The sequence below is a fragment of the Aethina tumida genome, chromosome 2 (genome assembly GCF_024364675.1).
Source record: "Aethina tumida isolate Nest 87 chromosome 2, icAetTumi1.1, whole genome shotgun sequence".
Taxonomy (NCBI): Eukaryota; Metazoa; Arthropoda; class Insecta; order Coleoptera; family Nitidulidae; genus Aethina; species Aethina tumida.
The window spans coordinates 34,348,784-34,362,545 of NC_065436.1; the positions used below are offsets into that span (position 1 = coordinate 34,348,784).

Below are 13,762 nucleotides of genomic sequence, written 5' to 3' on the forward strand. Positions count from 1 at the left end.
AGCATTTATTATTTCAATCAAATAAAAATGTAATAAACGTGTAAATCTGGACATCATTAAAATATAAAATCTTCAATTCCACACATCAACAATTTACTATTTAATCGAACTGAAATATTTGACCGTACAAAATTCTTTTAATGCAAAAACATTTTGGTACAATGGTTTTAACTAATTCCCTTTCAGTTTTATGATTCACTAGAATGCGAATTAAAATATTTCGCTTTAACGGCGAAATTCTGAAATTACTCAACGAATTAAAATTTAAATTACATCAGTCACCTCATAAAACGTATATAAATTAAAATAGTTTACATGGTTAAAATGTGAGGCAGCTAGATTGAATGGTACGAAAATTTCTAACTAACCCACATTGCAAATATTTGCATAGTTTTCATTAACAGTTACGTTTAAATTTAAGTTTATGAATCTCGAAGTGATAATATAATATGAGAATGTTCATTTTGTTTAATTTGCATTGCTCTTAAAGGAAATTAAACTATCAAATTATAAATCTCCTTGTCTGGCCACATTATTTCCTCCTTTTGTGAAGTGCATTGCGCCGTTAACATTTTAATAAATTATCTCATCTCTTGTCCCATTTCTGTATTAGGGACTGGTGATTGATGGATATTCACGAAAGTAATTAAAGTTTTGTTAATCTCATACTTTTTGAGAAAATAATAAATGAATCGTTTGCAAGACCACCATATGGCTGCGTTCAAACTTCTAAGTAGTTTTAAGCACTTTTCAAATTGAAATCCCGGCTAACTGGTAAAAATTTGTTTCAAACCCACGATTTAATTCGAATAATTCATGTTGTACATTGAAAAATTGTTTATTGCTCGTAAAATATTAAGAGAAATTTCGGTGTTGACAAAAGACCTCTATTATGCCTATCTTAATTAAATTGAAGAAGTTAAAAGTGTCAATGAATTAATTCAAATAATTTACACTCCTAGACAAAAGTTTGAAAATTCTAAAATTGTATTGTTTATTATTCGAATAATTAATAAGCAATGAATGATTTAAATAAAATTACTCTTCGATATCTTGTCTAAGGAATTAATAAAAATGCATATAGAAATAGAATAAAGTAAAATAGAATTTTATACAAAATAAAACTTTTTATTTAGACATACGTTTGGAAAACTTATTGAAAAATTTAATTTTCGAATAAAAAAATAAATAGAAGCATTAATATTCTGTTGCATAATCATCAGTTTGGAGGTATTTTTTGTCATTCCATTTGAAGCCTTTTCTGTAGCTCTGTCTTATTTTTAATTGTGTGCCGCTGTATATTTCTTTCTAAATAATTCCAAAGATTATTTTAAGTTTAGATCCAGTGATTGTAAAGATCATGTATTTTTTTTTGTTCTTCCACGAAAGGTTATATGTGGTTCTTCAATATGTTTTGATAAATAAATCGATCAATTTTTTCGGTAACATGGACAAACAGGGCAACGCCATATCGATTGATGCTATGTCATTGTATCCTTATATGTAGCTGTCGGTAATTGATATTTTTTAAAGAACCGTTTGCCTACTGGTCGCCTTACAAATCTCTTCATTTCAAATAACACGTATCTCCACTTTTCGTTAGACCACGAAATATGCTCTCTTTCAAAATTAAGCCTGTTATTCCTATGTTTCTTTGATATAAGGGGTTACTTTGCGTTTTCTCTTCCAAACAGTCCCATTTCCCGCAGTCTTCTTTGCACAGTCTCGGTGGATAAATTTTGTACATTACCCTGTAGTAATCCATTGGCTGTCAATCTGCGATTTTTCTGGGATACACTCTTTAAGTGCCTACTCTGGAACGCACCGTAACAGATCCACAAGTGTCATATATATTCACAATTTTGGATATGATCCCTTTATTGATATGCAGAATATCAGAGATTCGATTGTACGAAATTCCCACTTCTAAAGACTATATTTTGGTTTCGTAAAGTCACTGAGATTTGTTTTCGTTGTGCTGTGATTAAAACTAATATGTTTAATTCGCATACTACAATGAGAAGCTAAACAATACTGGTAGATGGTCAAAATAAATTAAACTTAAGGACCTTTCAAACTTAGATCATGGTAAAAAACTGGATCTTTGTCCACTTATTTTTTAAAATAAACTACAGTATACTACTGTGTAGTATTTATTATTTATTAGCTATTTTAAATAATTAAATCCTAGGGTTTCCAAACTTTTGTCCAGAAGTATATGTTGCTCATTGAAAAGTAGTTTATTTCGTGTAAATACGAAGAGTAATTTTAGAGTTGTCAAACATTCTCTTGTAATGATTCTGAATTGAAAACTGTAAGCCGTCATCATTTGATTAAAACCAACGAGTTAAAGTTGCTGGTGTCCGATTTATTTTTAAGTGCATGCGAATAAAACCCAAAACTAAAACTTACAATACATTTATTAATGTACAAATTAACTATTCAGTATTCGACAGTATATTACACGAAGACATTAAACGATTAAAAGCGTCCATAACCCTGTTCCAAAAAATGACTTAGTGAGCGGCAACAACGGGAACGGTCCTTTGCACCACCGCATTGAACCCTCCGTGCGGATCTGCGGTGTAATCCACCGTCCTCCTGGAACCGTCCGGTTCGGTCAAACTGTACTGGCCTCTGACTACGTCCCCGTGTCTGGTTTCATGTTGGCTCTTCGAGTCGCCGGTCTGCTGATCGTTTACTGTGTACGCGTAACTGTACTGGGGGTTGGGGTCGTAGGGCTCCAACCGCGTTTGGACCAACGGCACGACATGCTGCGCTTGTGCTACTTGAATTTGAGGCGCCACCACCGTCTGCACCTGGGCCACCACCGGATGGTGCTGCTGAGTGGTGTAGCCCACCTGTTGGCTGTGACCCGCGTTAGCCGCCGACACGAGAGCCGCCAGAAGTATTATCTGCAACAAAAAAATGATTCTGTACAAAATTGCACACTATAATTCCACGGTAGTGGAGAAATGGAAACCAAATGCGACAAGAGCATTGTAATAAAACACGGAGTGCAAATAATCGCAATGTCGTGTGTGTGTCGGACCGGCAATTCGTATCGTTCCCACTTACCTTACATGTCATGTTCGCAGTGGTGAATGTACGCCGTTTGATAGCTGTTTAGCAACTGATAACAGCTGGGGTTGATATGAGGACTTTTATAGCGGTCTTGGATAGGCAATGTAGCTTGATACCTCTTATGCAACTAGCCGGAGCCAGAGATAGTGACCGTTCTTGAACAGTATACGATACTTCTGGGAAAATGTATATGCCGCTTTTGAGCTTGGTTACATGCCGTAAGTGCAGAGTTATGTCGGGACGTCTTCACGGAGCATGGCTCCGCGTAATTTGGTCGCCGCATCGCTTTTTGCCAAAAGATACGGTCAGACGAAACTTTAATTTTACCCCTATTGACGTGAATGAAGTCTAGATATCTGAATTCACTCATTAAAATCAAGTTATTCTCTATAATTACCTTAGGTCCATGTTTACTCTTGCAAAATTAGTATCACTTGTGTTATAAGAAATTATATTATTACCACATGTTATTCAAAAGATGGCGCTATTATACAAGAATAACTGATAGGCACCTGATATAACACATACTTCAAATGTTAATTTTTTTGTTAGTAGTTTCCTTGAATATTTTAAATGATTGCAGTGGCGGCTCGTGAGGCAAAAACAATATTTTATTTATTTATATGAAATATCTTCACTACCCTTTGAGACATGGCTAACAAAATTATTTATTAATTACTGTACTTCCCGTTAGGCAATAAAATTTATCGTGTCAAAATACAGTAAATCTGCGGTTTTTTGTTCCGTATTTGTTAAACTATTTAAATTAGGAATTGGATGGTTTAATTATTTAATAACAAATACTTTGTCAAGTAATTTGAACTAGAAATACAATTTTATTTAATAAATAAACCACCACGTCAACGGCATTCCTTATGTTCAAAATTGAATTTCCTCTTCCCAACTCAAGAACAAATCGATTATCCGGCCAAGGCTGCACTCAACTATCCACTGGTATCTACGCTTTGCTTAGTTTGTTTATTATTTATCTTAATATTAATTCTCCGATATATATAATAAAAATAACTTTGTTTGTGTCGGTATTTGGAGTTAACATTGAAACAATGCCTAACCTTAAAGCGCATGCGCGAATATAGAAATGTTCAAGATTTACTTATGAAACGAATTGGAGTGAGGAGGCACATTTAAATGTGCCTCTGGGAACATGCTCACAAAATATTCATTTAAATTTTAATATAAAACTGTTATTGTTTATTTAATGGTCGGTTTTACAACATATTAACCTTCTATCTTAGATATTAAGTGATATTCCCTGCCTCACATTGAGTTAGTGAATATGTATTTCTCAGTTTTTAGTTCAGTTTTCAGTTGGAATCTTTAAATAAATGGATCGCAAAAAGCATAATGGTAAATGATTATTTATTAAAAATTAACATTGTAATAGTAGAACTGTAATAAAAGAAACAAATATTAATAAGAAATTAAACTAAGGGCAATTTAAAAATTATTTTTCAATATAAATAAATTTTGTTCACACATATAAAATGAAAAATATACTTCAGGTCATTCAGATGATATGGTATACAAAGCCTTCCATAATTCTAGAAGAAATTATCTTAATAAGTATATTCCAGGTATTTTCTATGCAAATCAGATCAGGCGACGCTCTATTTGGCCATTTTCTAAATGATTGCACAACTCTAAGATTGTGCAGTCTATCGTTATCGTTTAAAAATTTGATTCCAAATTTCAACGATAATGTTCAATAATGTTATGGATAATGTCTGTTGTATAAATTTCATCGATTATGCTATAGTTGCAGATGTAAAACTCCGTTCTACCCCATACAATTATGGACCCACCCTGGTATGGCAGAACTTACTGCACTTAACGTGGATTTATTCTTGGACTTGGAAGTCACCAAACTTGTACTGACGTTCTATCATTAAATACTCCAAATCTGTAAACATCACAGAATTCTACTCTACATGCCACAATGCTCTCGCTGTACGATGGGCAAGCGGGGTAGTCGCCTTACGGGTCTGTTGCAACGAAATCCTGCATCATTTAACCAATTTAAAACTGACCTTGGAATTATATGGCGTTTAGTAACCAAAATCAGGTATTGTCTAAAGAAATGTGCAGATTCTTATTGGGTCTACCCGTGCTGATTAATAATCTATCTTACCGGTCAGATGTAACTTTTGGTCGACCTTTTCTAGGCCGATCACACATGTTTATGCTCTAGAAATCACTGATAGAGTCTGTACACTACAGATTGGTCAACACTAAATGCAGCGGCAGCATCAACTTGTTTTGGGTCAGCCTGAAGCATTCCTACAGTACGATGTCTGCCAGTCTCTGATAAATAACTTCTCTGCATGATTTTAAGAAAAGGCGATAAAAATTTGTTGTCATTTCATGGACAGAGTCAAAATAAAAATGTATATCGACCTCGTTGCCTTTTGTCCTAGGTTTTACTGTTTTAATTTTTACATAAGTCACAAATAATCAACGAGTATAGATTGTATAAAAATGTATATTTAAATCTATACTTTGGTAGATATATGTTAATATGTTTAATTTTTTCTGATCAATTTATCATATTACTTATCCTTAATTTAATTTAATTTTTCAAAATTGGTATATTCCTTCACACCACTTTTATTATTTTCAATGTAAAAATAATTCCTTGTATAACATAACAAAATTCTAAAATTGTGTATTGAATTCTTTCAGAAAAAAGGAAAAAACTCGAATGAAAACTGAATTCTTTCTTGCTCTGCTTTTGTTACTGAACACGAAACGCGCCCTTTTCCCATTCGACATCTCCAGGAGGTCTAATTCACTATAAATATGAAATTGCCTCTCCTTTATCGATATGTTTTGAACGCTGGTTCTTAATTATTATTTGATCCTCAATGCAATCTCGCTTTGGTTCTGTGCTTTCATCATGTTTTTGTCAGTTGGTTTTTCCGGGTCAATAGGATTTTTTCTGAACGAAATAAAATAAACTGGAAAAGTAATCCAAATCGTGTAATTTGTAATATGAAAATGTTCTTTTACATATCCACGCGGAAGTTTTATACGATGAATAAAACATTCGCGTTTTATGATCTTACAAATTTGATTTTCTAAAATCATTTGAATAAAACATTTCAATTAATTTTAAAACGTCGCTGAAAGGTACTTGCTACATTTAACTAGGCATGAAGCAAAGTCTGTCCGATAATCACATTTAAAATTTAGTTAATTAACGCGTCCCTTGAGTGCCAAAAGATGGATAATAAAATCAATAATCGTTCGCAACGGTCCATCCGGTTTTGTACACTTTGCCAGCGCTCTGTTGCGGTTTTCGGAAAATTTAATTAGGCCGAGCGTCAATTGGAAATAAATTGGTTTAATTTCATTTTATGACAGGTAATTGTCATAACGTGTTTAGTCTAATTAAGGTCGCCAGGGCTAAGGGTAACGTCACATCTCTGGAACGGATGATAATGGTTCCTGGCGAAACGCATTTCAGATAAGAATTTAGTGTTGCGCGGTCGTCCGCATGACATTACATTAGCATTCGTGTTGAAACGGGGCCGTTTCCAGCATTATTCCGCAACTATTCTCTCTCTCCAGCCAAAGTATGCAACTCATTCCTTCAGATCATTACAGGTTCAATTTCATTTCGTGTCTTTTATGTACACATCCACTCGCTGAGTACAATTTCATCATCTTAGTTGTCCCATTTTGGATTATGTCAAGCGTCTTCTTATTATCAAACCGTTTTTATTCATGGTACTTTTTACAATTATTTTTACAAAGCCCCAAGCCTACCTATATTTTAAAATTATTTACACAATACAGAACAAGCAACGAGACTTTTTAGATCTACTTTTAATTATTTTCACAATAAGGAAAGATGAAAAATACAAATAAATAAGGCATAATTGTATTGCTAATGGTTAGCGCTAGTTTGCTCTAACAATAAGTAGGCAACTCCGTATATATTCTTAATGAACTTTATTGTTTTTTAAATGTTTTGTCCATTTAAAGATTATTGAAAATGTTGATGAATTTATATATGTTTTCTATTATATTTTTTTTTTTCGATATATTTGTTTTACTATATAAAAACAGTTCTAATTAATTTAATTTAATATAAATTCACTCTGTATTACGAAATATTCAAGAAAATGAAATACCATTGTATTTTTATTTATTAATATTAAAAAATATAATATATTTGATAGAAACCTGAAATTTAATATGTGGTTTTTATACCAATAAAAAACATCGTAAATAATACAATATTTTAATAGAATAATTGTTAATAAAATAAATAGTTAAAAATATCATAAAGCATATAAAATATCCTTTTAATTTAATTATTAGTAATATTTTTTAAATAACAGAAATATGGTCCATTTACTCATATAACACATTAAATATTTAAATTGCCTTATTTGTTATTACTATAATTTTCCATGAAATTCGTTTTGTTTTGAGTTCATTGTAATAAACAAATGGTTTTGTGTTTTAATACACAATTAATAGTGTTATAACAATGATATTACATGTTGTTATTCTATATATAAATGTATCATTTAATGCCTGTTTTCCACTTTGTATGTACAATTTTAAATATTAAAACATCGCCATAAATTTATAATTCCAATTCAATTTAACATACATATTCAAATTTGAATATCTTTGATGTGTTTTTTTAATTAAAATTAAAAAAAGAAAAGGATAATTTTTTAAATTAAACAGATGGCGCCAGTGTGCCTCAGGGAACAATAGGCAACAAACATTAATTATATTTTTCGAACATAAATAAATAAATGTTCTTTACACAAAATCAATATTCGCAACCTCCTAGTAAACTATTTTTACTCAAGTAGAATTTAAGTGCTTAAAAACATCGATAGAACATTTAGTGCGGCCAACAAATTAATAATAGATCCCGGAGCGGTTGGTTGGGAGACGGTCGGCTCGAGGGTTTTGAAATTTCCGCCCTGAGGCGGTTCAAGTAATCTCAAACATCTTTTCATAATCACAGGAATACTTCTTTAACTTTCCCCACGGCGAGGTCTTTGTGTGTTGGCTCCTTCGCTCCTGTCGCGCCCCCGGCCATAGATCCGCCCCTAATTTAATCACTTGTGTGTGCTTATAATTCGACATGCCGGATTACTCGTGTAACAAGCTTCGAGTGTTCCGATTTATTGTCTTATTAACTATTAATTGAGTAATATTGACAATCAGTTGTAATGGAAACAGACTTCTGTTCGTGACGGACAAAGGGAAACACTACTACAATACAGGTTAGAAAAGGGATTGATTAGGTCAAATAATTAGAGGGAGTCACTGATATTTTTGTCGACAAACTGGTCTCGGCTGACAACGCCTCTTGAATCAACAGACGTCATCTAGTCTCACATTTCCGACAGCAAATCCCACCTTGTGCAACATTAAACACACATGTATACTACTCGGCCGTTAATTGCCTTGTATAGGTGCTAGAATTTATGCGTATTATAATTGAGTGCACAGTTCTAGAATGACGAGAAATCAATTGGTCCTAAGTGATTCGTGCACCATGTACGGGGAACGGACATGAGTTATGTACTGCTTGGGATGTATAAAATATGGCTGCATTTGGCCACGCCTGTCATTACATTAATTAGAAACATTAACGTGAATATAATTTGTATAAATGCATGTTAATAATTTGGTCTCTTGCGAATTGATGCAACTTTAAGATCGACCGACCAGTCGCAATTCAACATGATAAAATTCATTTCTAGTTTTTGATGTACCATAATTTTAAGGCCGTTTTTCTAATTAGATATAGATATAGTTGCCTATTGTTTGATTAAGTAAAGTGACGTCATCTGTTAAGTTGCATTTAGCTCTTATAAAACAGTTATTTAAAATTATTATTAATCATAATATTATAAAATGAGAAATAACTATAATGCGATGTTTGGTGCAGTAAAATTAAATTAATATTTCAAATTAAAAATATAGTAAAATATCGAAAATATTAATAATAATAAATAAATAGATGGACTATGATTTTTTGTGTTTAAATGCTCTACAAAAGTCCACAATTTTAATGATTAAGGGTAATGACTATTTTTTTATTCATATTATAGACAACTTTTGAGTGTAATATGAATCGATAACATATCGATTTTATTTTACCACATGACAATAAACATCCGGAACAAAATCGTTTTAAAATGCATGAGGACGTGTAACGAACTCTGCTTAATCAAAAATTAAGCATGTGCCACTTAAACTGGAACGACCCAATTTAAAAATGGAAGTTTTCATCGCCCCTTAAATAATAAATGTCTTTGAAAAAAAAGCAAATGAAAATGGTGCCGGGTCACTCGATGTTAATCTAGGGCTCATTACACTCGACCGCCACCCCGTGCTCCCCTAATTGGATTATATTAAGACACAGACGCGCGTTCGAGATGGGTGCGTGACGGGAATTCGCCTTATCTGCCAAAGATTACTCGCCGACTAGCAACTACGTGTTTAATACCGAATGGTTGCTTAATAATTTCATGTTGCGAATATAAAACAGTGACGTATCCCCAATTTCAAAATTCGCTCCAGTAATTATTTTATTTCCTGGATGTAACTGAGTTTGGCATTTGTGTAATCGATTTGCGGACACACGTCATTGGATAGTCCAGATTTGATTCAGTTAGAGAAGGGGAACATAAAAAGGGCGACACTAAAGATACGGTGAACAAATTGATCGTTGTCTTGGGAAAAGCGGCGGACGTTAGCAAAATGAACACTTTTTAAAATCCAAAGTTGATTACTGTCTAAGCAGAATTGTTCCACGTTTAATTTAATTAAACTACACTACCGAAACGTTTCTAAATGAAGAAGTCTCGAACGCAAAAAGCGCTGTTTTAATTAAAAGAATAAATACTGAAAGTTCTGAGGGTGAATTGCCAATAACTGACAGTGTCAAAGTTCCTTACATAAATTATCGGAATAACAATCTACCCGGCTTCATTTTCCAATTCCGCAAACAACCTGCGGAATATTATAAATTTGGTTAATCAAACATAAAAAGTTTTTTCCAACGAAAATGTATATGCAGTAGGCAGAACGTTAAATAAACAAGATCTACATATCAGTTACTCCAGGCGGTTAATTAAGTTGACCGAACAAGCTAATTTGCATTAATATTAATAATATCATGCATTTAATATGACCCGTACAAAAGTCGTTCGTCTGTATCAGCACACAATATTTGTAATATTCTCCCAGAAAGTCATTAACCTTCCCACAAAATCAATACTTGTTTTCAGATAGCTTAGATTCCAATATCCATCCTTCCAGACGTCCTGACCAACGTTCCTGTATTGTTCGAAGGAAATTCTTACCCTTCAAATATCGCTTTTTAACATTCAACTGAAAAAAAACTTCGACCTAGTTTTTAGGCGCCGCATTTCCTGGATTTTCAAAACAAATTACTTTATAAACTTGCGCACACGTTTAATATTCATATTTCGAAACGAATGCAGTTGTACATTAACGTCATAACGAGATTAAACAACAAAAAGTTTCTTAAGACACACACGCCCCATAAATTGTAACAACACATTTTGAAATTACTTCAACCAAGTATTTTAATACGTAAGTTTAATACTCATTTAAAACACACTTTGTTCCGTATGTACAAGCGTAACTTGGACTTTGTAATGTTCGGCAGTAAAACGTTAATTAAATGAAGCTCTCTAAATATTAAAGTTTATTAGAAATGAGGCTATTAAAAGTAGTTCGACATTAAAAAATCGAAAGATATTCCGATCCTAAAGGATTATACTACAACATTTTAATAAGTAATTCTATAAATCAATAAGCGATAAATGCTAATGATGTAGTTTGGGTTGTCTATGATTGTATTGAGCATAGTGTCACCATCTGTTGAATTGCATTATTATTTCCAAACATTTTAATAAAAGGATGGAGTTGTTTTCTGAGCTCTGATTAATAATAAAACTGTTAAAACCTCCTTTCAAAAATACAATGTTATAGATCTTATGCAAATTAAAATATTCATGCCGGAATCTGGAGCTTTTATGTTAAATTTAACGAGTTTCGAAAACAAACTACTCCTAATGTAAAACGGCGTGCACTAGGTTAAGCTCCCAGGTTAAAGCAGTATTTATCGTAAGATCTAAATGGAAGGCAACACTAATTGGAAAACAGCGTAGTATCTGCTTGCGTAAAACCAAGACCTCAAAATTAACAGGTCAAATTAAAAGCCTTATAGTATATAGGGAGTTGTTTGCTAAGATTAAAATTGCAATTAACAAAAACGATTATTCAATTATGTTTTAGAATAATTTAGGTACAGAGAATCTAGGGTGTTCTATTATTTATAAAGTTTGAATATTGATATCTCAAGCCTTAGTTGTGTCCTAAATACACACATCAATATTCAACGTGTTAATTTATTTATATTATGCAAAATATTAGTGACAAAAACACGCCACATCTAACATAAACAAACATATACTATTCTATGAAAATGTGTGAATTTGATTTGACTTAAAATCTGGGATACGTACACGACGAACTGAATTAATAACGAACATTAAGTTCAAATGGATGTAATTGTGATTATAAGGTTGATTTTAGTTGACGGAGTGTATAGGTGGAATGTACCAGGTCCAATTGAAAAGGTTAATAAATAATTCATGTCCAGTTGTGTTCGGCACTGTTTTCATTAATGACCTCTGAAATTGTCGGCGTTAACATGCGCCCCCGTTTATTTTGTGCAAAATCAACTCGATATTATTAGTGGAAATGAAATCGGTTTCGGCCTCCCGTTTTAATAAACGGCATTTTTATTTGAAAAATATATTGTCAAAGGATCTATTGCATTTTATATTTTTAATTGGGGATGATTTTAAATAAAATTTTTAAATACATTTTTCACGGAATGATTTTTACCTCGAATAAACATAGAATTTATTGGGCGATTTTTACGTTAATTTTAATTGTTTTTTAATGATGCGTAGTTAAATATGTAGGTGAAAATTCGAATTAATTCAAAAATTTAAATAAGTTGTCGGCAAAAATATTGCAAGTTCGGTTAAAAGGAGGAAAGACTAAAAATATAATTCAGCAATGCAGTGCAAGTCTAATAAAGAATTATAGTAAATTTAATTGCAAAGTGAGCTTCCATTTTTCGAATTAAGTTGTCAATGGTATGTTGAGAAATATCATTATATATTTGAGGTGAGACATCCCGTAACTGCAGAAGTGTGGTAGGAGCCGGTTCGTGAGTATCCAACGCCCTTGAACAACATCCCACGTGTGTTCGATAGGATTCAAGTCGGATGACATAGATGGTAAATAGAGATGCGAAATTTCAAGTTCCCTCATAGTGTTTAAGTACACTTCGTGACCGCGTGTTGTCGTCTAAAAACTGAAATTCCGCTTCTACCTCCTTGGAAATAGGGTTGATAATGTTTGTGATGATGTCTCCTCCGTACATCTCACTGTCCATATAAACAATTCTTTTTCTGCAATTAATAAAAACATAATTGTGAACGAGACTACTCCAGGAAAAAAAAATTGAATGTTGGCAGGAGACTGCCGATTGAAGTGAAAACTTAGAACTTTTATTATTAAAATTTGGTTTTCACATCTATTGACACTCCGAGCAACAATTTTATGCATTTTTATTATTTAAATATATTACGGATACAAGGTCGTGATAAAATATAAATAAAATTCAATTGAAATAACAATTAATATTCAATTATATTATTTATGGATAGTATTTGTAGTTACTTAAATATATTTCAACATACTTGATTTTTAACATTATTTTAATTGTTAATAATTGCATCATTGTCATCATTAATTTCAATAATACTTAGACTTTTTGTCTTGTTTTTGTTTCATTTTGTTCTAGAAAAGATACAATAGCCTTATGGTAACTAAAGAAAGAAATGAAAATGTTTGATTCAAATTTATCTAAGTATTATATATTATATTTAAATAAATTTTTGACTAAATCCATTAAATTTCATTTATAAGATATTTACATTACTATACGTCAACTGTATAGCTACAAATATATTGGTATAAGTATGTCGGTGACGTGAATGCACGAGATTTCACCCATCCAAAAAGTGTCAAAGGCGCTCAGCATGCGCATGCGCCAGTCATGAGCATGTCAATGACGCGAACACATAATATTTTTCTAACAAAAAGTGCCCAACGCGACTAAAAAAGTTTTCACTTCTAAAAATACATTAAATCTATTATTATTTGTAAAGAAAGGCTAATTTTTAGTTTACACACTTTTGTTGACATTATAAAAACAAGTGTGTTTTACTTTTGCTTAATAAACATCCCTCCTTCGATTGTAATAGGAACCAAAATATATACAACTGGTCACTTGATATATGTATATATATATATATATATATATGTATATATATATATATATATATATATATATATATATATATATGTGTGTGTGTGTGTGGGTGTGTGTGTAAATAAATCTGAAGGATTTGTTTACACTTGATAATCGGGGTAGTTTTTAAGAAAGAATGGATGGATTTTATTCTTAAGGTCTAGTTTTCGGGTACCCCATGAAACGCCGACAAACACATAGTTTGTTGGTCTAGTAACCGAGGTTACCAGCCAAATTAACAAAAGAAGGACGAGCATG

At 32.2% G+C, this 13,762-nt stretch overlaps 2 protein-coding genes across 2 annotated transcripts in view; one reads left to right on the forward strand and one right to left on the reverse strand.

Moving 5' to 3' along the window:
* Positions 1-13,762, forward strand: part of LOC109605910 (tyrosine-protein phosphatase Lar) — a 343,758-nt gene that overhangs the window by 61,402 nt on the left and 268,594 nt on the right. The window lies entirely within an intron of this gene.
* Positions 2,403-3,112, reverse strand: LOC109602155 (larval cuticle protein A2B-like). The gene is made up of 2 exons (XM_020018482.2): positions 3,079-3,112; positions 2,403-2,915 (listed from the first exon to the last, which is right to left on the reverse strand). The coding sequence occupies exons 1-2, from the start codon at positions 3,088-3,090 to the stop codon at positions 2,517-2,519; spliced, it is 411 nt and encodes a 136-aa protein (XP_019874041.1). The 5' UTR covers positions 3,091-3,112; the 3' UTR covers positions 2,403-2,516.